At 41.1% G+C, this 25979-nt stretch overlaps 1 protein-coding gene and 1 long non-coding RNA gene across 15 annotated transcripts; one reads left to right on the top strand and one right to left on the bottom strand.

The window, feature by feature from the left end:
* Window positions 1–8228: 8228 nt before the first annotated feature.
* LOC115833359 lies at window positions 8229–12800 on the bottom strand. The gene is made up of 3 exons (XR_004028797.1): window positions 12523–12800; window positions 10542–12057; window positions 8229–8577 (listed from the first exon to the last, which is right to left on the bottom strand). It is a non-coding gene; the product is annotated as an uncharacterized LOC115833359 (long non-coding RNA).
* Window positions 11854–24453, top strand: MORF4L2 (mortality factor 4 like 2). Of its 14 annotated transcripts, none has more exons than XM_012498913.2 (5): window positions 11854–12020; window positions 14727–14816; window positions 15258–15306; window positions 21361–21462; window positions 22903–24453. In XM_012498913.2, the coding sequence occupies exon 5, from the start codon at window positions 22927–22929 to the stop codon at window positions 23791–23793; it is 867 nt and encodes a 288-aa protein (XP_012354367.2). In that variant the 5' UTR covers window positions 11854–12020; window positions 14727–14816; window positions 15258–15306; window positions 21361–21462; window positions 22903–22926; the 3' UTR covers window positions 23794–24453. The 14 variants fall into 14 exon arrangements, with proteins under 14 accessions (XP_012354367.2, XP_012354374.2, XP_012354366.2 ...); XM_012498920.2 differs by having other exon boundaries at window positions 21341–21462; XM_012498912.2 differs by having other exon boundaries at window positions 21310–21462.
* Window positions 24454–25979: the final 1526 nt, after the last annotated feature.

Here is a 25979-nt window from a genome sequence, read left to right as displayed (position 1 = left end):
GCTTGGCTGTTCTTCATTGTTTCCATGGTTGTGATAACCTATGTGCTGATGATTCTTACATTTCTGACTTCATCCCATGGGTACCTCAAGAACCAAAAAATGGCCAGGCGTTGTGGCTCATGCCTGTAATCCCAGCACTTTGGGAGGCCGAGGCACGCGGATCACCTGAGGTCAGGAGTTCTAGACCAGCCTGGCCAACATGGTAAAACCCCGTCTCTACTTAAAATACAAAAATTAGCCGGGCGTGGTGGCAGGCGCCTGTAATCCCAGCTACTCAGGGGGCCGAGGCAGGAGAATCACTTGAACCCGGGAGGCGGAGGTTGCAGTGAGCCGAGATCGCTCCATCGCATTCCAGCCTGGGGGACAAGATCGCAACTTCGTCTCAAAAAAAAAAAAAAAAAAAGCCAAAAAACTCACAACCTCCTTCAAACTTTCTCTGCCACTCTGTCCTCCAATCTTCCTAATCTTGATGAATCATCTAAGCCAGAAACTTGGGAGTCGTCCTTGAAAACTAGTTCTTCCACAGCCCTCAGATAAAATCAATTACCAAGTCCTGCTGTGTTTACCGTTCAAATATTTCTGAAATTCCTGCCTCCTTCTCTATACTCCCTGACTTCATCTTGGTTCAATCTTTGACTCCAGTGTGGTTTCCTATCCTCCACACCATTACCAATTTGACCTTTCTAAAACAGTTTATTTATGATACTTCCTTGCTTTGAATCCTTCAACGGCTCCCTGTTGCCTCAGGAAAAAGCCCAAGTAGCTTAAGTTGGCCTACCAGAAATTTTCTTCTCTGGCTCCTGCCAGTGACTCCAACCTCTTCTCTCATCACTCCCCTCACCCCACTAAATGCACCCTTAATTTGGCCATGCTGATCCCTGATCACAGATCCCTGAACCCAGCAACCAGGATCCTGTCTAATGCTCTGTGCCTTTGCACATGCTGTTCCTTAGCCTTTCAACGCCTTCCCCTGACCACCTGAGGTACTTCTACTCATCTGTCAAGGCTCTCGCCAGATATCATGTTTTCTGTGAGGCATTCTCAAACTGCTATGACCCTAACATCCAGATAGATTTAGGTTATCTGATAATGCCCTGTACATAGCTCTATATTTGTACTTGTAAGATTAGATACTGTTCTTTTGCCTATTTCCCTCACAGATAAATGAGTTTGAGATCAGGGATTATAAGGTATTTATCTTTGCATTCCCCATACCAAGCTCATAGCAAGAAATGAATTAGTGTTTACTATATAAGTTTTTAAAAGTAATGAGTACTGTAGTTCAAAAAAATTTTTAATCACCCAATTGCTGTGCTAGTTGTCACTAACTATACTTTCTTTGGAAGGGTCATGTCATGGAGGACTACACTATCAAGGTAACAAGTATCCTTGTGTTTTTGGTTTTTTTTTTCCCTTTTCAAAGCTCTTAAGTGCCATGTCATCCTCCAAGCAAACTTGAGGTAAGATAACCAGGTATCCATGTAAGAGGTGAGGAAATGAGGCTCAGAGACCTTAAGGGACTTACCCAAAGTTACCTATTTCTCAGTACAGTACAATAATTTATCTATTTTGCAAAGGATTTTCAAAGTCATTTTCAAGGAGTCCTAGGGTTTCATGGGAAGGGAAGGAAGGACAGGCAGCCATACCCATCTCCCACACACATATACAGACGTTTCACTCTGCATAACTCCACTCTCAGTTTATATACTTGCTTTACCATAATATTTTCTTTGGAGTGAGGCGAGAGGATGAGAAGAGTTTACTGCTTCTTTAAAAAATCTGAAAATCAAAACTGCATCATCTATAACTTTCAATTTAAGCCATTTAACAGGTCAAGGGATGTTTCAGCTGTATTATTTGGCAATATTATAGAAAGATCATTTTTTGAGAATAGGCTAAAGTCAAGGGCTATGATGACAAAGGAATCTAACAATTGGGCATCTTTCTGACTCTAAGCCCCTCTTCAAGTTATCAACCTACAGAAGTCCTGAATACTTGTCACCCTACCTCCCCTTATACTTACTAACAATGCCTGGCTAATGACCTCAGTCTTATCAGTCCTCAGTTTAATGCTAATCCTTAACTACTTCAGACAATGAGAATCATTGTTACAAAGACAGCCCTGACCATCAGAAGGGCAAGAATGCTTAAGACAATTGGCCACAGCAACACATTTGCTATCTTGACTGTATTTAACTATCACCAATATGCCCATGCAGAGAAATAAACAGTTGGCTCTTTTAGAAAACGAATGTCTCATGGAATTTCCCATAAGACAACTGGCTCAACAGATAACAATGTCTTCGAATTTTAGAAACTGGCGGCCGAGCGCAGTGGCTCATGCCTGCAATCCCAGCACTTTGGAAGGCCGAGGTGGGCGGATCTTGAGGTCAGGAGATCAAGACCATCCTGGCTAACACGGTGAAACCCCGTCTCTACTAAAAATACAAAAAATTAGTGGGGCATGGTGGTGGGCACCTGTAGTCCCAGGTACTCGGGAGGCTGAGGCAAGAGAATGGCATGAACCTGGGAGGTGGAGCTTGCAGTGAGCCAAGATCACACCACTGCACTCCAGCCTGGGTGACAGAGTGAGACTCCATCTCAAAAAAAAAAAAAAAAGAATTTTAGAACCTGGCACAGCAGAGCTAGAAGGGCCTTCCCAGATCATTTACTCTAGTCTGCTCATCAGACAACATGGGGATACTGAAGGCTTGATTGGGCAAAGCTCAGGCCCTCAGTGTAGTCCCCCTTTTTTCTCAACTTAGTTGAAGCTGTGAAAGGAAAGAATAGAACAGGAAGTGAAAGACTAGAGTGTGTCATCATTTATTAGCTTCAGAGGCTCACTTCTGGGACGGCTCTGACTTGTAGACAGCAACAGATTCAAGGCCAAAGGTAATCTGCATGGGAAAAAACTGTTTCTGTGATGAACATTCCATTCCCAACCTCTGCCCTGTTCATCTGTTGACGACAGTCATATTAGATATTCACAGTCCCCACAGAAACTGAATATAGCAAAAATCTTGGCAACAGTTACAATAATATTACAGGTGTGAAATGGTCATGCCAAGCTCCAAATAGCAGAAATTCAGGATTTCCTTCACCAGGGTTTCTTTGTGAATTTGTTAATCCCTTAGACTTATACTTCTTTTAGTCTTTGCCCAGCAGAAACACAACCTGTTATCATCATTTGATTGGCCTAAGCTTCAGGTTGGTGTGTTAAGGAAGGAGAAAATATGGTTTCTTGTGAATGTGTTGTTATTCTTCTATGAAATATACTTCATTGATTTTGGAGTTAACTCTTCCTGTCCCATCTCATTAGGATGTCAAATTCCAGGTGTATGAACTGCCTTCACCCAAGGCTACCTAACAGGCAAAAGTAATGAATCATGGAAGTTAATCTCATTTGTCTCCATCTGCTACATATAGTCTCTCTCCCTAACATCCTGGTGGTGGATTCATGTTTAGGGTAAAGGATTCAAAGGGGAAAGAGAAGGTCAAAACTAATGACTATATCTTTAAATTGTCACTGATACCATGTATGATGTTATTCTTCAGCCAAGAGATATCCAGTTAGTACTTCAGCTGCGAAATAGTATCTATTTCTTTCCTTCACCCTTCTTTGGGGGTGGAGGGTGTGAAGGGGTGAACGTGCACTGGCTCTCTGATGTCTTAATTTGCTACCCCCTAATTACCTGGGAACTGAATCTGAGATGAAAAAACCATACCCTGGCATTAAGGGCTACCCCAGGGTGAGTGGGTGTCCTCTGATTATCTTTGGAAGGTTTCTTGGAGTCGCATTCTTATTTCAGCCCCCCTCAAAGTGCAAGGCAGTCCCTCTATTTTTAATGAGAAATCCAATTCTTTCTCCTGTCATTCCTTGAGTTTTTCCATGCTGCTTCACTCAAGAGGTGCACCTTGGTGGCTGTTTGCCTTAGTAAGCCCAACCTAATAAGGTTAAGGAATGGCTGATGCCTAACCACCCTTCCAGACATTCACCACCCTGCCATTTAGCCTCCTCACAGAAAGGTAAAAGTCTAGTGTAAACTGATATAATTATCCATCCTCTGAGTCTCACTGAGTCCCCAGTTTTACAGATGGTCCTGAAATTGAGGTCTTTTGCAGGCTCCAGTACCCTGAAAAGTCTCCATCACTGAGTCCAGGTAAAGCAAAGCCCTTCACTAGAAATTTGAAGTCACGAAGTGAGTGATAAGTGTAAGGGGTTCACTCAGTTGTGAGCACCATCAAGGTAAGAAAAAAGTCTCCATCTGTAGCTTTGAGCACAGCACTTGGAACAATGGAGGTGGGCAATAAATGCTGGCCCTACGAACAACTACAAATGTGGAAGTAAGTGTATTTGGCCATACTGCCAAATTTCTCTGGTTGGAAGGATCAATGAGTAAGTTTTCTTGCGTTTTTGGAGGAGGGAGTGGTGGGGGAAATGGAAAGGAAGAGAACATGAGTCTACAAGATCATTGGGAGGCCGGGTTTAGGGTAAGCTGAGGTTGGAGTTCTCTGGGTTTTGTTTGATCATTTTTTGCTTTGTTCTGTTTGTTTTGTCAGAAGGCAGGGTTCTCTCGTGATTTTTTTATACCCCTAATTAAAAGCTTTTAAAGATTTCCCTTTGCACAGAAGTGTAAGATTAATCCTTCAGTTGGCTACTAATATTGCCTTATCTCCCTTGGATTTATTCACAAATTTTTGTGGCGTGCCTAACACAATATGCCAGGCACTGTGCTAAATACACAGATACATGGTGAAGAAGAAACATAACTCCTGCCCTCAGAGGGCTGATATTCTGGCAGGGGAGACAAACTTAGATAGAGACATTTAAGAAATGACCAGAAGAAAAGGTAAGATGGAAAGAAGCAAGAAGGACCAGGAAGGCAAAGGAGGAGGAAGATGTTAGAGGTAGGAGAGTTTCCAAGAGGGAAGTGATGTAACAGATTTGCATTTGCAAAAAAATTTCGGCTGCAGAGTGGAGAACAAATTGTAGGGAGACATGAGTAGGTCATCAGGTGAAAATAGTGGTGTCTTAGAAAGGGGAAAGTAATGAGTGCTATGGGAACATAAAGTAAGAGTACTTAATCTGGCCCTGGAGATCAGGGAAGGCCTTCCTGAGGAAGTGACATTTAAGTGAGTTTTGAAGACTGGGTTAGCTGTGGTGAGGAACATGACCGGGTGAAGACTGAAGAAAGTCTGTGTCATACTAACTTTCTGCCTTCGCGAAGGCAGGCCTCATTGTTACTAACAATTTGGTCCTAGCCTGGAATGCCTGGTATCTTTTTTTCCCTAGCCAAATTGTGTCTATCTTTCTATAGCCCTCTCAAACTCCATTTTCTCTGATGATGACCAGATATGACTACTCTTGTTTCTAAACTCTTACTCTATGTCTGTCACTTAGGATTTAAAGTCATACTATTTGGTATTGTGACTTAAGGTTACACGTTTCCAGACTTCTTGTAAGTTCCTTTACAAGCTGTCTTGTATTACTTTGGCATCACCCAGAGTACCTAGCCCAGTGATAGGCACATGAGGTATTCACTGAAAGAATGAATGAATGAATGAGGCACTAGAGTCCCTGCAAGCCTCCTTTGGTAGTTCACTATTATCTGTGAAGCTGACAAGGAAAGGGGTCTGCTTTCCCTATAAGATTTGTACTAAGTACTTGGATGCACAGACCTAAGATCTGAAATTGACAGCTCCTTCCCTCTGGTCACTGATTCTCACCCCCTTGCAATCTGCCCACCGCCACCCCCCCACCACCACCTTCTATTGTTTCTTCTGTCTTCTGGTTCTCAGCCAGGATGAGAAAATGGTCTAGCTGTCCTCAGAGACTTACGCCAGCCTGGACTGCTCTGCAGTGCCATGAAGGGCCAGGACTTTTGTTTACAGCTGGGAGCATGGTGAGGTGGTGAGCACAGCTGACAGCCCCACTCTGGAGCAAACATCAATCTTCCTCTGTCCTCTCGGCCAAGTTTCACAGACCAGCTCTATTGAAAGCTGGCTGTACCGGCCTGGGTCTCATTGACGTCCCACCCAGAACTCTGGCCTGGGAGCAGCGGGGTGAATCTCAGCTTTGTACCTTTTAGGAACTGCCCTTGCTCCCTTCTCTGTCCCCAGTTTCAGACCATTTTATCTCAACCTCAGGACCTTGAGAGAACATGTGCTCTGATTTCCCCATGCCCTAAACAGTGCCCCACCTCTCCAACCATATCTGCTCACTCCCAGCAGTGTACAAACCCCGTCATTTGCTTAGTCACACAGTGAAAACACAACAAAGAACGAACAAAACCACATAGTTTTCAATGGGTACTCTATGGAACCCGCCTTTTCAAGCAGGTTCAGGTTGGACCTGGAACAGTCAGGTTCCAAGTCCTTGAAAGTGTGTGTGTGTGTGTGTGTGTGTGTGTGTGTGTGTGTGTGTGTGTGTGTGTGATCTTTGCCTTCAGGCAGCTTTCCCATTGTTTTATTGTTGTTGTTGTTGATTTTTGTGTATGGTGAGAGATAGGGATCCACCCCACTGTTTTAAAAACTGCAGGTCAGCTGGGCATGATGGCTCACACCTGTAATCCCAGCACTTTGAGAGGACAAGGCGGGTGGATCACCTGAAGTCAGGAGTTCAAGACCAGCCTGCCCAACATGGCAGAACCCCGTCTCTACTAAAAATACAAAAAGTTCACGGGGCATGGTGGTGGGTGCCTGTAATCCCAGCTACTCGGGAGGCTGAGGAAGAATCGCTTGAACCCAGGAGGCGGAGGTTGCAGTGAGCTGGGATACGCCACTGCACTCTAGCCTGGGCGACAAGAGTGAAACTCCATCTCAAAAACAAAAAACAAAGAAACAAAACAAAACCCTGCAAGTCGGATGGGACCTGGAGCCTTCCAAGAATATCCTGAGGTCGTGAGTGAGGGCCTCTTTGCCACATATTCTGCTCCCTGGTGTCCTCTGTCATTAGCAGCTTTGTCCTCTCCAGCACTCACCTGGGGTGAGAATTAAGCCCCATTACACTCCTAGTTCCATCTCCTGCCCCAAGATTCCCTTTGCCTGTGCTTCTCTTCCTGCTGGCTAACAGTTTTTGCCAATTAGCTGAGGTCTGTTTCCATGGTTTTCAAGCTCCCTCCACTCTCAGTCGCCCAAGGGATATGATATACTTCTTTCACCAATAGCGGTTCATTACAGCAAGACTTACTTGTGGGGTTTGGTGGAGGGGGATTGCAGGCAGAAGGATATTTCCCTTCTAGAAGACCTAATCAGAATTTTTGGCAAAGAGGCTTTTTCAATCTAAAATGCCCCCCTCCCCAGATTTTTACAGGGTATGTCTCTACTAAAGGGTGTACATTCTACCCAACCCCTTGGTTAATAAGTACTCTTCTAAAGAGAAACCCATGTGCATTCTCTTCCTCGGGACTGATGAAGCACTTTAAAACATTTTTTGTCTTTTTAAATGTTTTATTATGGAAAACTTCAAAAATACACAAAAGTAGGAAAAACAGTATAATGAACTCCCACGTAACAAGCATTAAGCTTCAACAATTTAGATGCAGCACTTTAATTAATACTGGTTTGTCATCTTTAATAATATGACAGCTTATATTTTCAAAAGGCATAGTTTTTATCATTCCCAGTGTAACGGGGACTGTAGGTGGAGGTTAGAAGCATAAGCAAATTTAACTCTGGAAAAATGACTCAAGGCATCCTCTTGAAGCAGTGCTCAGATTGTAGGACTCAGCATACACTGGAGGAAAGCAGTCCTCATTTGTGTGGGTTGGTGTGTAGCATGGATGACTTTATATGATCATTCCAAGTGAAGTCTGTGCGTCAGGAAACCACAAATTTTGGTAAATTGTATGCTAAACTATTAACTCAGGAAGGGCACAACAAGGAATTATGTGTGAGTCTGGCATCCCAAGGTCATCCAAGGACATTATTGATTAGGTTCAGGATCTCAGTGTTTTGAGTCATTTGAATAAGTAATCTCTTTCTGTCAAATGGGTAGGTCAGTCTCGGGGTGGGGATGTGTCACAGGAGGAGAGAGGAACTAGAAGAAGACAGATACCCCTAAAAGGATAAAACTTTCCCATGACTATTTTCATCTTTGCCCTGGTCTCACAGGCTAGCAAACTAGATTGATTCAGACTACATTCCTGGACTGGCTTTATAAAATTCCTATGGAATGAGGCAGGTATAAATAGATAGAAAAACATCCTTATTGAAGAAACACCATTTGCTTAGCTGAAATATTAGGTTTTATTTTTAACCTTTACATTAATCAAACGTTATTCAAAAAAATCCAATAAGCTAGTCAGAACCAAAATTTTAAAATATCAAATTAACCTTAGAATAGACCAATTTTATCTACTACCCAGAAACCATGGGAAAACACTGGTGTCTCTCTCCACCCTCCAGAACAGACTGACCGCTACCTTCCAGACCTAGAAAGGCTCTCTTAGTCATGAGGTAAGACAGGGCGAGCAGAAAATGTTGGGCAGGTTGCACCCTCCCCAAGGGTGCCCAACTAATAAGGTAGAGTCCAGGCTGAAATTCATTCTTCAGCTGTTCTGGTGAGGTTGCAACAGCCTACAGAAAGAAAAGTTATTTTTCTCATTGTTCCACTGGAATGGGCCCTTCGCTACAATTTGTCTGCCCCCCAGGTGGCATGCTTTTCTAATCAGCACAAAAGCAATGTATGAGCTAATGGTGGCCTTGAAAATTAACACAGGGTTCTCAGAGCCATTGCCTGTCCTGTGAAGGCTGGGACCACAAATATTCTCTGTCTGGCCTTGGGCCTTGGAGCCAAACAAACATTGACCTAAGCTATTTTTCCATTCCAGTTGAAACAGACTGTGAAGACAGCGGTTCAGCTATACATTCAAAAGAGGAGTAATTCCCATTTTCTGAGGACCCACTAGTAAGTGGAGGTGGCAGGGGAGTATTCACATTTGAGGGAATAGCATGACATAATGGGAAAATGCCTGGGCTTGGTCTGCCATTTACTTGCTGAGCAACTTGGGGTATTTATTCTCTGGGCTTCACTGAGGATTTGCTAAGATAACAGATGTAAAAAGGCTGGGCACAGTGCTGTGTGGCACACAGGAGGCATTCAGTTCCTATGCCTTTTTCTGCTACCACCCTGACTCCAAAGTTAATTCACACTGTTCACATGCTTGGCCTTGAAACCTCACTCAGTAGAGTAAAGCATAAGGATGGGTATACTAGACAGAATGTTAGAGCAAGAGTCAGGAGATGTGGGTCCCAGTGCCAGACATATCCCCTACCACACTACCTTGGGTAAGTTACTTCCCTCTCCCAATCCCATCAATAAAACAGGAGAACACCCCTAGCTCTGATGCTGAAAGAAAAAAGCAGACGAGATCACTTTTCTCGGGCATCTGCCATGAGATATGCACCGTGTTAGGCCCTTTTATATACCTTATATCCTCTAAATCAGCACTGTCCAGTAGAACTTTCTGTGGTGGCAGAAATGTTCTGTATCTGCACTGTCTAATATGGTAGCCACTAACTGTAAGTAGCTATCGAGCCCCTGGAATGAGACTAGTGCAACTGAGGATCTACATTTTTACATTTTACTGCATTTAAATTTAAATAGTCACATATGACTAACGGCTACAGTATTGGATAGTGCGGCTCTAAGATTATGAAATAGAAATATTTGTTCCTATTTAATATGTGACACTGAGGCTTAGAAAAGTTAAATAAAGTCACTTAACAAGTAAATAACTAAACCAGATTCAAAGCCAAAAAGTAGAAAGCTTGGTAAAATAATATGGGCAGATATGCCAGGAATTATCCAGGCTCCACTATTTACAAGTTATATGACCAAAGATAGATAATTACACACTGCAGAATTCGCTTTCATTATCTATAAAATAATGATGATATCACCCAATTTGCAGGCCTATTGTTGAGATTAATGGGTGTATACAGTGTGTGGCCCATAACAGGTTTTTAACAACTGTTTCCTCACCACCCTGATAACTTCAACACACATAGAAGAGATTTAGACATATGGCTGGGTGCAGTGGCTCACGCCTGTAATCCCAGCACTTTGGGAGGCAAGGCGGGTGGATCATCTGAGGTCAGGAGTTTGAGACCAGCCTGGCCAACATGGTGAAACCCCATCTCTACTAAAAAATAGAAAAATTAGCCAGGCGTGGTGGCGCATCCCTGTAATCCCAGCTATTCGGGAGGCTGAGATGGCAGAATTGCTTGAACCAGGGTTAGGGTTGGGGGGAGGGGAGGGCGGAGATTGCAGTGAGCTGAGATTGCAGTGAGCTGAGATCGCAGTGAGCTGAGATTGTGCCACTTCACTCCAGCCTGGGCAAGAGAGAGAAATTCCGTTAAAAAAAAAAAAAAGAGATTTAGACATAAATTAAAAAAGGCAACTGCAGAGTAAAGAGAACATTATTTGGGGAATTAAAAAGCGAGAAAGAAAACATTTAGAAGCCTTGATGTGATATCCTATTATAGAATGGAGATGAGGAAGGGTATGAGAATGAAACATCGAAAATATTTCCACTTACTTGGTTTGCTTTCCTGCACTCTTCTTGACACTCCAGTCAACATTAGCCAAAGCAGGGAACAAGATATTTCTAATGTATTTTGAGGCTTGGAAAGACAAGTCATCATGGTTAAACAACAGAGTACTATTAGGGGCTTGGGCTAGAGGCAGGTGAAGTTCAAATCCTGGTTCCCATACTTGTTACGTACACTAAGAAAATAATTTGACATCTTTACACGTTAGTTTTTAATCTGTAAAATAGGACTGATAATATGGAGGGTGTCTGAAAACATATACTGTGCATCATTTATTATTTTGCTTTACATTCTGTAGCACCCTCTAGTGGTGTGCACAAAAATATGCATTGCATTTCTACTCTCCAAAGCAGTGGCTCTCAAACTTCAGTGTGTGCTGGAATCACTGGGATAGTTTGTAATAACACAGATTACCAAACCCCACCCTGCGAACTTGATTCATTAAGTTTGAGGTGGGACCTGAGAATCTGAATTTCTGACAACTTTTCAGGTGATGCTGATGTTTCTGGTACATTCAGGAAACATACCTTGGGAACCACTGCTCTAAAAAAATCCCTCTTGTGTGGTGTACAAGTGTATAAGATAATTGAAAGGGGTATGATTTTTGTTGTTTGACTTTGATCTAGTAGTGCTCATCTAATAAGGACTTGGTGATGAATAAAAAAATCGACGTGAACGATATAACACAGCATCTAAAATTTAGAAAGCATACAAAAAACTGAGGATCACAGAACATAAGTCATTTGCCCAGGGTACTGAGACTAGTAAGTGGTGCAATGAGGTTTACAATTAGGTCTCTTTCTCTTACTCCAAAGACACAATAAAGTTTACCAATACCACTACAGAAAACAGGGTGCAAAAACACATATCTGATACAAATTTCAAGAGAAAAGGAAAATCAGTTTTCAATACCAGGGTCCAAGTTTTACTGATGAGTTCTTATCTATCTTTACTGACGGAACAGCTATCTGTATTTTCAGTTTTGGTGAGTTGCGAGCATTTGAAAAGGTGAGGAAAAAGGGTTAGGATCTTCAGCATCAGTGCTTGGGTCATTCATTAACTCTTTGATTAAACAAGGCAAGGACAAAAGAAGAGAGGGATGGAGAGGGGCCTTTTTTTTTTTTTCCAAGGAGAAAAGGAAAGAAATGAGCAAAATTATTTGGATCTTGGGTCACAGTCACCTGCCTACTAGTGCTATTTACAGAAGTTGATTTTATTTTTTCCTAGGAATGAACGATATCCATGATGCCTATAGATAGTACCGTTCAGCAAATCAGAAAGGGGAGGGGGGAGGGAAACAAAATCCCAGAATCCCAGGGACCAAACAGCCAATCCTTTGCTGGGATTTGGCGGCATCTAGTGGCAGACTCGAGAGGTATAAACCTTACCCACAGAACTTTCTGGAAAATTAACAGTGCGTATTTGCCTGAAGGTCAGTGTGCTTGCTTGGAGATCAGGACGCAAAGGTAAGAGCGCCTCAGTCGCCACAGAAATCCGGAGTCCCTAACGGAGGGGAAGGCTGTCGTAGATAGATATTCTCATAGGAAAATTGTATTTGTGCCAAGAGAACTGCACGCAACCTTGAAGGGAGGGGGGAGGTGTGGAGGAGGGGAGGGAGGAGGATACTAGAGAACTTGAAAGAAGCCTCCCTTTGGAGTTGCTAATGTGGCGATGGAAGGGTTTGGCTCTGAATCATTGGAGGGCTGTGGTTTACGACAGGATTTTGGCACAGAGGAAAACGTAGTAAGTGTATTTTTAAAGTATTTAAATCAGTAGGGAAAGCCAAAATATTTCTGACAGTGCCCCTTTATCTGTTATTGTCGCCTTGCCTTAATTATTTATTTTCCTTTTCATTAGAACATTTTCAAACATAATAAACAGATAACAACCTGCGCGCAGTAGCTAACTCCTCCCTGCACCGCCCCCACCATCACGCACGCACGCGCGCGCGCTCGCCGTGGCTCTCACCAGTCCCGACGCCAGGGGCGCACGCCTGCGCAAACGCATCACCTCCCGCGCCACGAGGGCCGCTCACACAGCAACCCCAGGGTCACGCGAGCCTGCCCGCGTACTAACACACTGGCCTTTATGCCTTGCGCCCGTTGCACTCACGACCCTCACTCGCAAACACAGCAGAACCCCCACTGCGCCTTTTTTTTCCGTGTTCGGGGAGTTGCGCCACAGGACTGGGGGCGTGGCCCCAGATTTGACCTCGCGCTTCCCCACTCGCGGGAACCTTAGCTCATTTCCGCCTATCCTATTTCCGCAGGCCACGTAGACACTTCCTCTCCCAGTGGGGGGAAAAAAAAACACAAACCCATAATGCCTCCCTGCAGGAAAAAAAAAAAAAAAGGAAAAGGGAAAAAAACCCCTCTGGTCAGAGGAACTCTGGGTCGTGAAATAGGCCACGTGAACATTCTGCCCTATAGACTTATGACCCAACGGCTGTCACGCTTTTGGAGGGCGGGCTAAAAAAAACCTAAGAGGGCGAACGTCATTGGCCGGAACTCGCACTAACGGAGGAAGAGGATTGGTTTGCTGTGGGCCTTAACAGAGAAGAAGCAGGTTGCTAGCACCCGCCTTTACTGCGGCGAAGTGTCATTGCTGACGTGGGGGTGGTTGTCCAATCATTTGGTTATGGAACATTCTAAAACTTAGACAAGACGATTGTGATTGGCTGAAGGGCATACGCCCTCCTCCAGGGTGACGTGTCTGCCTATGGATATCAGTTGCCAGAGAAACCTGGCTTTACTATGGCGGTTGGAGGAACGGCAGTGATCACACGTCGGCTGCTGGGAAGATCTGGATTCTCGTTTCAGGTTTCGGGGTGGGGGTGGGGAGAAAGGGTCGATGATTTCCTCTTTTCGTCGGGTATAGACGGGATTACCTAGTGCCTTCACAATCGGTCAGAGCTGGATTCAGATTCCTGCTCGCCAACGCCCAGCTTGGGCAAGGCTCCTTTCTGTGTCTCGGTTTCCATGTTTGTAAAATGGTGATAATAATAATATCTACCTCAGAGACGTGTACTGTATAATAGTGCGTATAAGGCACGTAATATGAAGCCTGACCCCTGAAGATATTAGCTATTGTTATGGAGATAAAACGCGTAATAGAATGAGTAAAATTATAAATTATATAAATTCGCTAATTGTAGTGCCCTTTCTGCCATCAACTTCTTTCCTAGAATAAAGATAAAATAGATATATCAATTTTTACCAATGAAATAATTTGTTATTTGGGAATTGCCTCAAAATAGCAGAGATTGTAATTTCCCATATTGAAAAGTTAAATAAAAGGTTGGGGGGGGAGTGCAAGAAAGAAAGAGATGGAGAACGAGAGCGAGCTGGAGATGAACCACATGCGATGAGTAGGCCTTGTTTGGATCCTGAATCGAACACACCAACTGTGAAAATATGTTTAAGACGCATCGGGAAAATTGGAACACGGATTCGATATTTGATGTTTTTTAGGGAATTGATGTCAATTTTTTTAGGCGTCACAGTAGTATTGTGATTATGTTTTCAAATTGTCCTTTTTTGTAGAGACATATGAAAATATTTACGGATTAAATAATATAATGTCTTGGATTGGCTTCTAAATACATTAATGACTAGGATTTGCTTCAAAATAATCTCAGCGGTAGGGGGAAATGGGGAGGGGTATGGATGAAACAAAATTGGCCCTAAATTAATAATAGTTTTTTGCTGAGTGATAGGCAGTGGGTTCCGTATATTAATCTGCTTTCCTTGGTATACGTTTAAATTTTTCTATAATAAAATACAGAAGTCAGATATTCCGGTGAGCTTGAAAAAGTCGGGGGTGGGGGGGAGCAGTGGGTGGGGTTATAGATGAAACAAGATGGCCTTCAGTTGGTAATTGTTGAAAGCTGGATGATGGATTCGTGTAGGTTTATAATACTATTTCTTTTATTTCATCCATTTGAAATTGTATTTAAGGAAAAGTTAAACAAATTTGTCAGAAATTATACAAATGTACAATAAATTAAATTTGAAAATGTGGCCACAAGAAAGGAAAAAGAAACACTTGTACATTATTTATCAGCTTTGGTGTCCTTTGTGTGTGATGAAATTGCATTGGCTGATGTAGAAGAAAGCCATAGCTCATATCTTTTTATTTTATGTTCTTTCTTGTCCTTTTGTTTGACCTTCTAGGTCACCATCAGAAAAGCTAAGTTTGCTGTATAGTGAGGATCAGGAGATCTGATCCTGATTGCAGAACCTTCCCTGATTACAGAATCTTGGGTAAGTGCCTCCCTTCTGGCCTCAGTTCTCAAACAGGGTAATACCACATAACCTTCCTAACTGTCCAGGAATATTTTGAAAATTAATAAGCTCCTATCTGGGAAAGTAGTCTAAATTCTGAGAAGGAAAGGATGGAGCTAAGTCCATTGGTAGTTCCAGTATAGAAAGTGCATAAGCAACAGAGGGCTTTGTAATCTTACATCCCTTGATAAAAGATACTACAGTCAATCCCCTGCAGTAGTTCCACAGTTCCATATATTACATTTTTCTTTGGAGCATCCTATATGCAGCATAGTTTAGTGGTTAAGAGCAAATACTTCCTGAATTTAAATCCTGGCTCTGCCACTTAACTATGTGATCTTGGGCAAGATATTTACTCGCTTTATACCTAAGTTCCTCGTATATGAAACAGAGATGATAATAATAGTTCCTACTTCATAGGATTGTTGAGAGGATTACATGTAAAGTACCAGGACAGTGCATGGCACATGTAAGTATTTGCTTTAATAATAATTATGGTTCTGTTAGTCCTGATAATCTCATGTTTTATCTACACATTTACACCTACTTCTAAAAGCAGTGGATATATTTCTTTTTGGAATTGTGTAAAAAAATAATAATTAATACTGTTGGTTTCTCTCCTCATTTTCCAGAAGCAGCAGTTACCACTAGAACTGAATTCCGAAATTATGACTTCTGGCTTGTCTTAACAATCTAGAAAGGTTTTAAGTATATTGATCATATTTATTTATGAGGGAATTTCCAGGAGCTATAATTTTAGCTAGCAGTTCAAACCAAATTTATAAATAAGCAAATCTGTTCACTGAATATTCAGTCTGCTAACAGCTTTTATATCATTCCTCCTTTGTCTCAGACTTAAAAAAAAATCTATTACATGTAATGGAAATGTTTCAAGATCCAGAAGAGAAAATTGATACAAATGTAACTGATATGGCATATGTGCATTTAAAGGCTTATTCCAACAAAATGTTACTCACACTCTTTTCTGACACATGCATACACAGAAGATGTTAGCATTTGCAGTCTGATTCCCAAATGGCCCATTGCTTGTGTGGAGAGATGAAGTAGGGTTTGAAGGTTTTTCAGCCTTTTGACAGCTACATATGGAGTCACTGTAATTTCTTTTTTTCTCCTTTCTGAAAAGTAGGTTTCGGAGGAGGGCACTGCCCTCGTGGAAGAGATGCATTAGATCAGTAGGCACAGAATACCTTTACATTAGACCATTTAGAGAATGATTAGGGGCCAAAGGTAGGGGGTGGACTGTTGAGCCAACAGGAACTCAGAGAAAGCAAGGGTCAGGGTGACCTGAAATAGAGAAAAAAAAGCCTCACAGAGGAAGAGGACCTTGACCTGGGCCGCAGAGGATGGGTAGAACTTAGAAGGAGGGAATGAGCCCAGTCTGAATGGTATGTCTACAAAGTATACGATATGCAATGATGATTAACTGAAAAATTGGGCTGTCCATTTGTGAGATCCATGAATAAGAGTAGATCAGAAAGTCAGTGTGAGTTTTAAATACATTTTATTATAAAATGTTAATCACGTAATATGTGAAGTCACTATTGATAACCTTTTCTATTGGTCCTAGTGTTTTGCTATTTAAAATAATACGCATCAAATATTCTTAGTGTAGTCATCCATTTACAAGTGTTATTTTCAAGAGCAACATTTATACCTTTAAACTGTGATAATTAAATTAATACTGGTGAGAACTATCAGATATACCACTGTGACAGAACAGATGGCCTAGAGACAGTGATACCTTTAAAAGTTAAATAATTGCTGAGCGCAGTGGCTCACACCTGTAATCCCAGCACTTTGGGAGGCCAAGGCGTGTGGATCACGAGGTAAGGAGTTCAAGACCACCCTGGCCAAGATGGTGAAACCCCGTCTCTACTAAAAATACAGGTGGGCGCCTGTAATCCCAGCTACTCAGGAGGCTGAGGCAGAGAATTGCTTGAACCCAGGAGGCAGAGGCTGCAGTGAGCCAAGGTCGCGCCACTGCACTCCAGCCTAGGTGACAGCGAGACTCCGTCTCAAAAAAAAGAAAAGAAAAAAGTTAAAAATCATTCGGAAGAGAGTACCTTAAAAGACCCATATACCTCTGAGAATTTAGAATGTTATAAAATGGTATTTCATACCAATGGGGAAAGGATAAACTCTTCAGTGATGAATATTAGAAAAAGTTAGTTATACATTTGAGGAAAACTATAAAAGTACCAATAATGAGTAGGAAATCACTTCTACAGTATTTTTGGAGCATTTCCCTTAAGCATGACATAAAAGCCAAAGGTCACAAGGGAAAAAACTGATAGATTTGTCTGTGATATTGAGAGATGTATGCACATATACATACAACAGTCATAGTAAGACACCATTAGACAAAAGAAAGTGATGGTTTGGAAGAAAATTTCCAACATAAAATAAAACTAATATTTAATTATTAGAAAATAATAGCAAACAACCTGGTAGAAGAGAGAACAAAAATATTTCTATAAGATAACATGTGACCAATGAATGTATGAAAGGATGATATCACACAAATTCAAATGAAATTATCTTACTACGTGTTAGATTGGCCCAAGAAAAGCCCCTCTCCTTTTTTTTTTCGAAAAGATGTTTTTCCAGTGTTCCTGAAGTCATGAAAAAATGAACTTTTATATTTTTGTTAGGAGTACAAATTAAAACAGTTCTTTGTGAGGTGAATTTGGCTCTATCTCATCAAAGTTATAAATAAGCAAATCCTTTCGCTAAATAGTTCCTCTTGGAATATATCCTTCAGAGGTACTTAACTAATGCTCTAATATTTGTATACACTGATGTGCATTGCAGTATTTTTGTAATAATGAAATATTGGGAACAACCTAAATGTTCAGAGACTGGTTTTAGTACATAACAGATTATAGAATGTGTTATGAATATTAAAAAGAGGAGGTAGGTATGTACTGACATGGAAAGATGCCCATGATAAGTGAGCAAAGCAAGGTGCAGAGCAGTATAGATCTCACATTTGTCAAAAGAAATTAAATAAATGCATGCTATACATTCACATACCTATGTGTATAATACACACATTGAGTCTTTAAAGTTACGTTTTATGTGAATGTGTGCATGAAAAGATTTGAAGGCATACATACTCACTCGGGATACTCCTAGGATTGGGGTGGGAGAGGGGGAGGTGATAAGAGAAGAATGTTCACATCTTTATATAATTTGTTATCTATAGGTATATAAAGGAAATATGGTACCACAACATCTAATTACTTGAGGTGAACAAAGATTGTCAGTTCGTAACTTGCAAACTACTAGATGGATTAAGGAGTTAAAATATAAAAGAAATCTATCAAAATATTCTTAATTTTTGAACTTAAAAATGAAAGGAAAAAAAAATTTTTAAATGATCCCCAGTACTGGCCAGAGCATGAGGCATAGTAAATATTTTTACACACTGCTTGTGGGATTAGAAATTGGCACAACTTGTGCAGAGGGAGTAATTTGGCAGTGTATTGAGAGTGTTCTATCTCTTGACTCACTAAGCCCACTTCTGAGAGTCTTAAAGGAATAATAGGAAGCGAGAGCAAAAAAATGTTTACACAAAATGTTTTCATTGATTATTAAAAAATAATTGGTGGGAGGTGTGCACTGGATATTTCCAGGGAAGGAGTGGCTAAGTAAATTAAAGTATGCTCATTTGACAGAATATCTATTATATGACTCAAAATGGATGCATATAATAACCTTAACATGGGAAGATTATTGGTTATCATAATAAATTTTTTAAAAGGAAAAATCTCAGGTTTGATAGCCCTTATAAGCTCACCTCTGTTTAAATGTATTGTTTATACAGAGATTAAACTGGTGTAAAATTAAAGATAGGAAACTAAGACAAACATAAGTACAAATGTGTTTTCTGAATTTCTGGCTTACCCTAGAGCTGACCTGTAGGGAACAGGTGGCAAAATAGCTGGTGACTGTTGTCCCTAATTTGTGCCCCCATTTTCTCCATGTGTTGAGTCACAGCCCCTTCCACCCCTATTCACAATTATATACCCACCAGGGACCAATGTGACTTCCAGAATGGTTTTTGTCCAGCTTGGCTCTACTTAATGTGTTTTACACAGTCTGGTTGGCACTAGGTCACATTGCTTTCTTTAGGTGGTATTTTCACTATCATCCCTTTGTTTTATGGAACCTCTGCACTATGAGCCCCAAGATGGGCTTTCTGGATTTACTCATGCAGGTTCAGTATCCCTAATCTGAAATGCTCCAAAATCTGAAACTTTCTGAAAGCCAACGTGCCACTAATAGATGATTCCACATCTGACCTCATGTGACAGGTGCAAAGAAATGTTCAAAATACTGTATAAAATTACCTTCAAGACTATGTGTATAAGGTGTATATGAAACATAAATGAATTTCCTGTTTAGACTGGGGTCCCGTCCCCAAGATATTCTCATGCATATGCAAATATTCCAATATCTGAAACACTTCTCATCCCAAGCATTTTGGATAAGGAATACTCAACCTGTATTAACAATTTTCTGAAGTCTTCAGATACTGTATCTGCTCTGTCCTGGTCACAAAGCAATTCTTTTAGAAACATTATTCTGGAAGCATGATAGCTTACAATTTAATGCCATGATACACTGGCCACTGTCACCACTGTCTGATCCTTCACAGGATGTGTCTCTGTGTTCCTCTCAGCCAGGTTTCTGATTCCCACAGGGATCAGTCTCCATATTTACAAATTTTGATGCTTTCTGAAGACTGACTTTACCCTTGAATTTCTGCTCAAAGCTTTGTGCTCTTTCAGTTAGAGGATATTGTTTGCTTAGTGAAAGTACTAGCATCCAGGCCTTTCTTCCCAATAACTGACTTTCCTGGTTCAGGGATCTAGTCTTCAAGCATGCATGCAAGCATGCATATTTATTTATTTGTTTGTTTGTTTGTTTGACAGAGTCTCACTGTCACCCAGGCTGGAGTGCAGTGGCACGATCTCCTGGCTCACTGCAACCTCCACCTCCCAGGTTCAAGCGATTCTCCTGCCTCAGCCTCCCAAGTAGCTGGGATTATAGGTGTGCACCACTATGCCTGGCTAATTTTTGTATTTTTAGTAGGGACGGGGTTTCACCATGTTGGCCAGGCTGGTCTTGAACTCCTGACCTCAAGAGATCTGGCCACCTCGGCCACCAAAATGCTGGGATTACAGGCATGAGCCACCGTGCCCGGCCTTCTTTTCTTTTTCTTTTTTTTTTTTTTTTGTCCACAGGTGCTACTAACAAACATTTCTTATCTCTGATTTTCTTCTCAGAGCCTTCCTGACACCTGCCTACACAGTGTTAATGGCTACAGAATGGCCGACGGGCTTTTTCTGTGGGTGAAAGTTGTAGTTACTAGAGAAACCTGGTTTAAGGCTAGTCTACCATCATCCCTTTCTAAGAGGTTACCCTGATTTTAACAGGCTGGTATTTATCTGTCTAGATATTTCCATGCACATTTATAGACATTTGTTTAAAACACACACACAAATGAGAGCACACTCTTCCTAAAAACTATTTCACACCTGTTTCTCTACCTGTACTATGTTGTTTTTTTTTTTTTGGAGATGGAGTCTCTGTCGCCCAGGCTAGAGTGCAGTGGTGTGATCTCAATCTCAGCTCACTGCAGCCTCCCCCTCTTGGGTTCAAGTGATTCTCCTGCCTCAGTCTCCTGAGTAGCTGAGACTACAGGCGTGCACCACCATGCCCTGCTACTTTTTTTTTTTTTTTTTTGTATTTTTAGTAGAGACAGGGTTTCACTACGTTGGCCAGGCTGGTCTCAAACTCCTGATCTCGTGATCTGCCCACCTTGGCCTCCCGAAGTGCTGGGATCACAGGTGTGAGCCACCGCGCCCAGCCTCATCTGTCTCTTTAAGATCCTATTGCATTTGGGATCCTATAGTATTATGCCACCTGGCTGTTTACCTAATAATATATATTGAGCATCTTTCCATGTCAGTACACAGATCTCTGCTTAATTCATTTGAATGTTCTTCTGTAGTATTCATACATAATTTATGTTATCATTTTCCTATTGAAGAATAGGTAGGTGTTTTCCAGTTCTTCAATATTGCAAACACCACTACATTGAACATCTTTGTATCCATGTGCAAATATTCCCACAACGTACTGTGCTAGCTGTTCAGCCACATCACCTTTATGAAATTCTCACAGGAGCCTGTGAAGGCTATAGGTAATTTGCCACATTCCACAGATGAGCAAAAGAGGCTAAGAGAGTTTACATGTCTTGCCTGAGGTCTCACAACTCATAAATGACGGAGCCTAATTGAAGTAAAGATCTGTCTGACAGCAGAACTCAAGTATTTTCTCTGATACCACGATTTACAGTTGTGGTATATGATTCATATATGTGTTTAAATGTAAACATATAAACCACATGTTTGTAAATTACTCATTTTTTTCTTTTTCTTAGATGATTTCACAAAAGTTCATCTTCATTGCAGATACCTGCCTTTCTTTCTAGGTTGTATCTCCCACTTCACCCTTCTAGACCATCCCAGAAGATCTATAAGATTTCATCTGGGAAATCACTAGGAGTTCTTGGAAGGGAAAGAAGGAAGACTGTGTAAGTCAAAGGAATTGTTTGCTCTGTCACACCATGAGAATAATGGAAGACTATTTTTTGCATCCTTATCTTACTAGCACTCCCTGCTGCACTTTACACTGTAGATTATACCTTTTTCTTCTTGGAACGCTCATCTTCTTTGGCATCCAAAATAACATTCTTCTAATTCTGTTATGGCTACTCTTAACATTTTTGTTTCATTTGTGGTCTCTCTGCACATCCCTTAAATGCCTTTCATCCTTAGGTTTTCCCGAATTCCATACTTGAAGTTCTTCCTCTCTTCTCCCTGATTTCATTGGCCCTCATAGTGTCCACTACGAGCTATGTGATGTTTACTCTCAGATCTCCATTTCTGGCTTTTACTTCTCAGCCGAGCTTTTAATTTTTTTTTTTTTTTGGGGTTGGGGGGCGGGTACCCAGTTAGCTGGACAAAACTGAGCTTTACAATTTTATGTTTAACTGTACACGTCACACACAATAGGCCCAACACAACTTTTCCTCCAATCCATTTTCTCCTCCTGTAAATGGAGGAGTATTATCATTTGGTGATAATACTAATGACCTAATCACCCATACCTGGGAGTCATCACTGACTCCTCCCTCACCAATCTTTTTTTTACCTTCTTATATCACTGACGGTGGTGTCATGTACCATTTCTTGTGTCTGCTCCCAAACTATTTTGTGCCTATAACTGTCATTATACTAAACTTATTGTTTTATAATATCACTTTAGATATTTGGATCTCTAGCAACTACCACAGTACTTGTCCCAAAGCAGATATGCAGTAATGTATAATGACAAACTGAATAGATTAATGAATGGATGCATTACCTATGTTTTGTCATTTTATTTATGATTCCAGACTAAACCCTAAATTCAGTGCTTTTATTAAGTTCATTAATTACCCAGGCTTGAAATTGCAGATTCCTCCTTCCTTTGGTTACTATATTCTTCATGATTTCTGTATTCTTCAGTTTCTCTTGACTCTGTCATCATCCTAGTTCAGGCCTTTCTGGACTTACACAAGAACCTTTACTGTTACTCATTTTGCCCTTAGTCAATTAAATATAACCTTCCCTATTCCATATTGTCATTTCTCCTGTTCAAAAGTCTTAAATTTCAACTCCTGCCTTTTATAGTTTTTCATTTAATTCCTTCTTTAAAATTGCTTTCCTATCTTGTGAGTGGCATCAACAGAGTAATTTATGGGTAGATGTGATGAGTATTTGGGTGAGATGAGAGTAGTGGCTGGTAGTGAGGATCAGAGAGAGGGAAAGGAGGTAAAAAAATAAAAAATCACTTATAAAGGTTCCTGAAATAGGATTTGAAATCCAGATTTTAAGGGAGTTAGAATGTGTTATTCTCTGATGGGCCTTTATGAAACATAGTTAAAGGTTGCCATAGAAAACAACCAAGTAAAATATTTTATATATTACAGTGGTTGGAATAAAAACAGGGTTGAATGAGTTCCAGAAAGCAGGGTTCTCAACCTCGTGGACAGCAATCTGCAGAAGAAGAGAACTTCAAAAAACCAACTAGAAGCAACATGCAGAGAAGTAAGATGAGAGGGGCCTCCGCGGGAAAGAAGACAGCTGGTCCACAGCAGAAAAATCTTGAACCAGCTCTCCCAGGAAGATGGGGGGGTCGCTCTGCAGAGAACCCGCCTTCAGGATCCGTGAGGAAGACCAGAAAGAACAAGCAGAAGACTCCTGGAAACGGAGATGGTGGCAGTACCAGCGAAGCACCTCAGCCCCCTCGGAAGAAAAGGGCCCGGGCAGACCCCACTGTTGAAAGTGAGGAGGCGTTTAAGAATAGAATGGAGGTTAAAGTGAAGATTCCTGAAGAATTAAAACCATGGCTTGTTGAGGACTGGGACTTAGTTACCAGGCAGAAGCAGCTGTTTCAACTCCCTGCTAAGAAAAATGTAGATGCAATTCTGGAGGAGTATGCAAATTGCAAGAAATCGCAGGGAAATGTTGATAATAAGGAATATGCGGTTAATGAAGTTGTGGCAGGAATAAAAGAATATTTCAATGTGATGTTGGGCACTCAGCTGCTCTACAAATTTGAGAGGCCCCAGTATGCTGAAATCCTCTTGGCTCACCCTGATGCTCCAATGTCCCAGGTTTATGGAGCACCACACCTACTGAGATTATTTGTAAGAATTGGAGCAATGTTGGCCTATACGCCCCTTGATGAGAAGAGCCTTGCATTATTGTTGGGCTATTTGCATGATTTCCTAAAGTATCTGGCAAAGAATTCTGCATCTCTCTTTACTGCCAGTGATTACAAAGTGGCTTCTGCTGAGTACCACCGCAAAGCCCTGTGAGCGTCTACAGACGGCTCACCATTTTTGTCCTGTATCTGTAAACACTTTTTGTTCTTAGTCTTTTTCTTGTAAAATTGATGTTCTTTAAAATCGTTAATGTATAACAGGGCTTATGTTTCAGTTTGTTTTCTGTTCTGTTTTAAACAGAAAATAAAAGGAGTGTAAGCTCCTTTTCTCATTTCAAAGTTGCTACCAGTGTATGCAGTAATTAGAACAAAGAAGAAACATTCAGTAGAACATTTTATTGCCTAGTTGACAACATTGCTTGAATGCTGGTGGTTCCTATCCCTTTGACACTACACAATTTTCTAATATGTGTTAATGCTATGTGACAAAACGCCCTGATTCCTAGTGCCAAAGGTTCAACTTAATGTATATACCTGAAAACCCATGCATTTGTGCTCTTTTTTTTTTATGGTGCTTGAAGTAAAACAGCCCATCCTCTGCAAGTCCATCTATGTTGTTCTTAGGCATTCTATCTTTGCTCAAATTGTTGAAGGATGGTGATTTGTTTCATGGTTTTTGTATTTGAGTCTAATGCACGTTCTAACATGATAGAGGCAATGCATTATTGTGTAGCCACGGTTTTCTGGAAAAGTTGATATTTTAGGAATTGTATTTCAGATCTTAAATAAAATTTGTTTCTAAATTTCAAAGCAAGTAATTTGCAGTGTGCCTTTCATGTTACTGATTGGTATTCTGGTTATTGTAGAAATAAGGTTGGTATTCTGTGGTTATTGTAGAAATTTTAGAAAACATAGAACAAATGCAAATAAGAATCATGTAATTCTACTGGATCATTCAAGGTCCCAGCAAATAAATGGGACTCAAAAATGGATGATTTGAGGAGAGTTAAAGAATTTTTTCCCTGAGTTGCCACCAGAGGGATAGGGTTGTGGTGTGTATTAGCTGGCTCAGGCTGCCATAAGTACCACAGACTGAGTGGCTTAAACAATAAATTTATTTTCTCACAGTTCTGGATGTTGGAAGTCAGATCAAGGTGTTGCCAGAGGATTTTTTTGAGGCCTCTCTTTGGCTTCTACACGGCTGTCCTTGTCATCACATGGCCTTTTTCTCTGTATCTGTATCCTAATCTCTTGTAAGGACACTATTCATTGGATTAGGACACACCCCAATGACCTCATTTAATTTAGTTATCTCTGTAAAGACCCTATTTCCAACTACAGTCACATTCTGAGGTATTGGGGATTAGGACTTCAACATGAATTTGGCGGGTGTGGGGAGGGGTGGGTGCACAATTCAGGGCATAACAGTGTTACTACCCCTCTGCAAAGGAGACGAAGCGGGGAGGGGACAGGGGAGGAGCAGAGGGAAGGAAGGGAGGGGTTACCGGAATGGTATACAGCTGTGTGGAAAGGTCCACCTGACAGTAGCTGTAATCTTCAGGATGCAATCAGCTCACAGCGACCCTGAAAAGAGAAAATGCAATGAGAGGGTATAAATGCTTGACTTTGCTCTCTTCCGAACGTCGCCTGCTGGGTATTTCCCTTTGTCCAAACTGGAAGCCAGAGGGCAAGAAAGACCTTTTGTATAGTCTGTGTTGGTAAGTGTGGGGGACACAGAGCAGGAAGGAAAGTAGATGGTGGGGAGGAGGGCGGAGGAGGGTGGTTGCAGGTAGTGAGTGGGAGGAGGACAAATGGGAGATACCTAGCACACGCCTGAAATAGTCAATACTTTACCATATATTCTTGGAATTATGTGTATACATAAATATTTGTAACAAAGATCATACAACTTTTTTTTTAAACAAATTGGGATCAGATCGTATGTATGCTTTTCTTTTTCTCCCCAAATTGATATACAAAGGAAGGTCAAGGCTAATAAAACTAGTTTATTTTTAAATGACTTAATGAAAATAAAATATGAAAATGGAAAAGTTCTGAGAAAGAAAACTAAAGAGAAGTTGCCACATAGAAAAATTTGTTATAAAATGGTACTCTAAAAGTGTATTTTGGGCACCAAAACAGATCAGGGTAACAGAATGGAAATATCTGTGTCTGTGTATATGTGTTTAACTTGTTAGTTATGTTAGAGGGAATATTTGAATTAGTAGTGAAAGAATGGGATAGTCAAAATATTTGAGGGGAATGTTAGATCTTTTGCATTACACTTTATTCCAAAGTACATTCCAAATGAATTAAAGATTTACATTTGATAAGTGAAAC

Source organism: Nomascus leucogenys, chromosome X, assembly GCF_006542625.1.
Source record: "Nomascus leucogenys isolate Asia chromosome X, Asia_NLE_v1, whole genome shotgun sequence".
Taxonomy (NCBI): domain Eukaryota; kingdom Metazoa; phylum Chordata; class Mammalia; order Primates; family Hylobatidae; genus Nomascus; species Nomascus leucogenys.
Note: the sequence above shows the minus strand (reverse complement) of the source record. Positions and strands in the feature narration are given on the sequence as shown.

What these genes read in the sequence shown, in the direction of transcription:
- MORF4L2 (XM_012498911.2), top strand. Translation starts at nt 22,927, where the DNA reads ATGAGTTCCAGAAAGCAGGGTTCTCAACCTCGTGGACAGCAATCTGCA.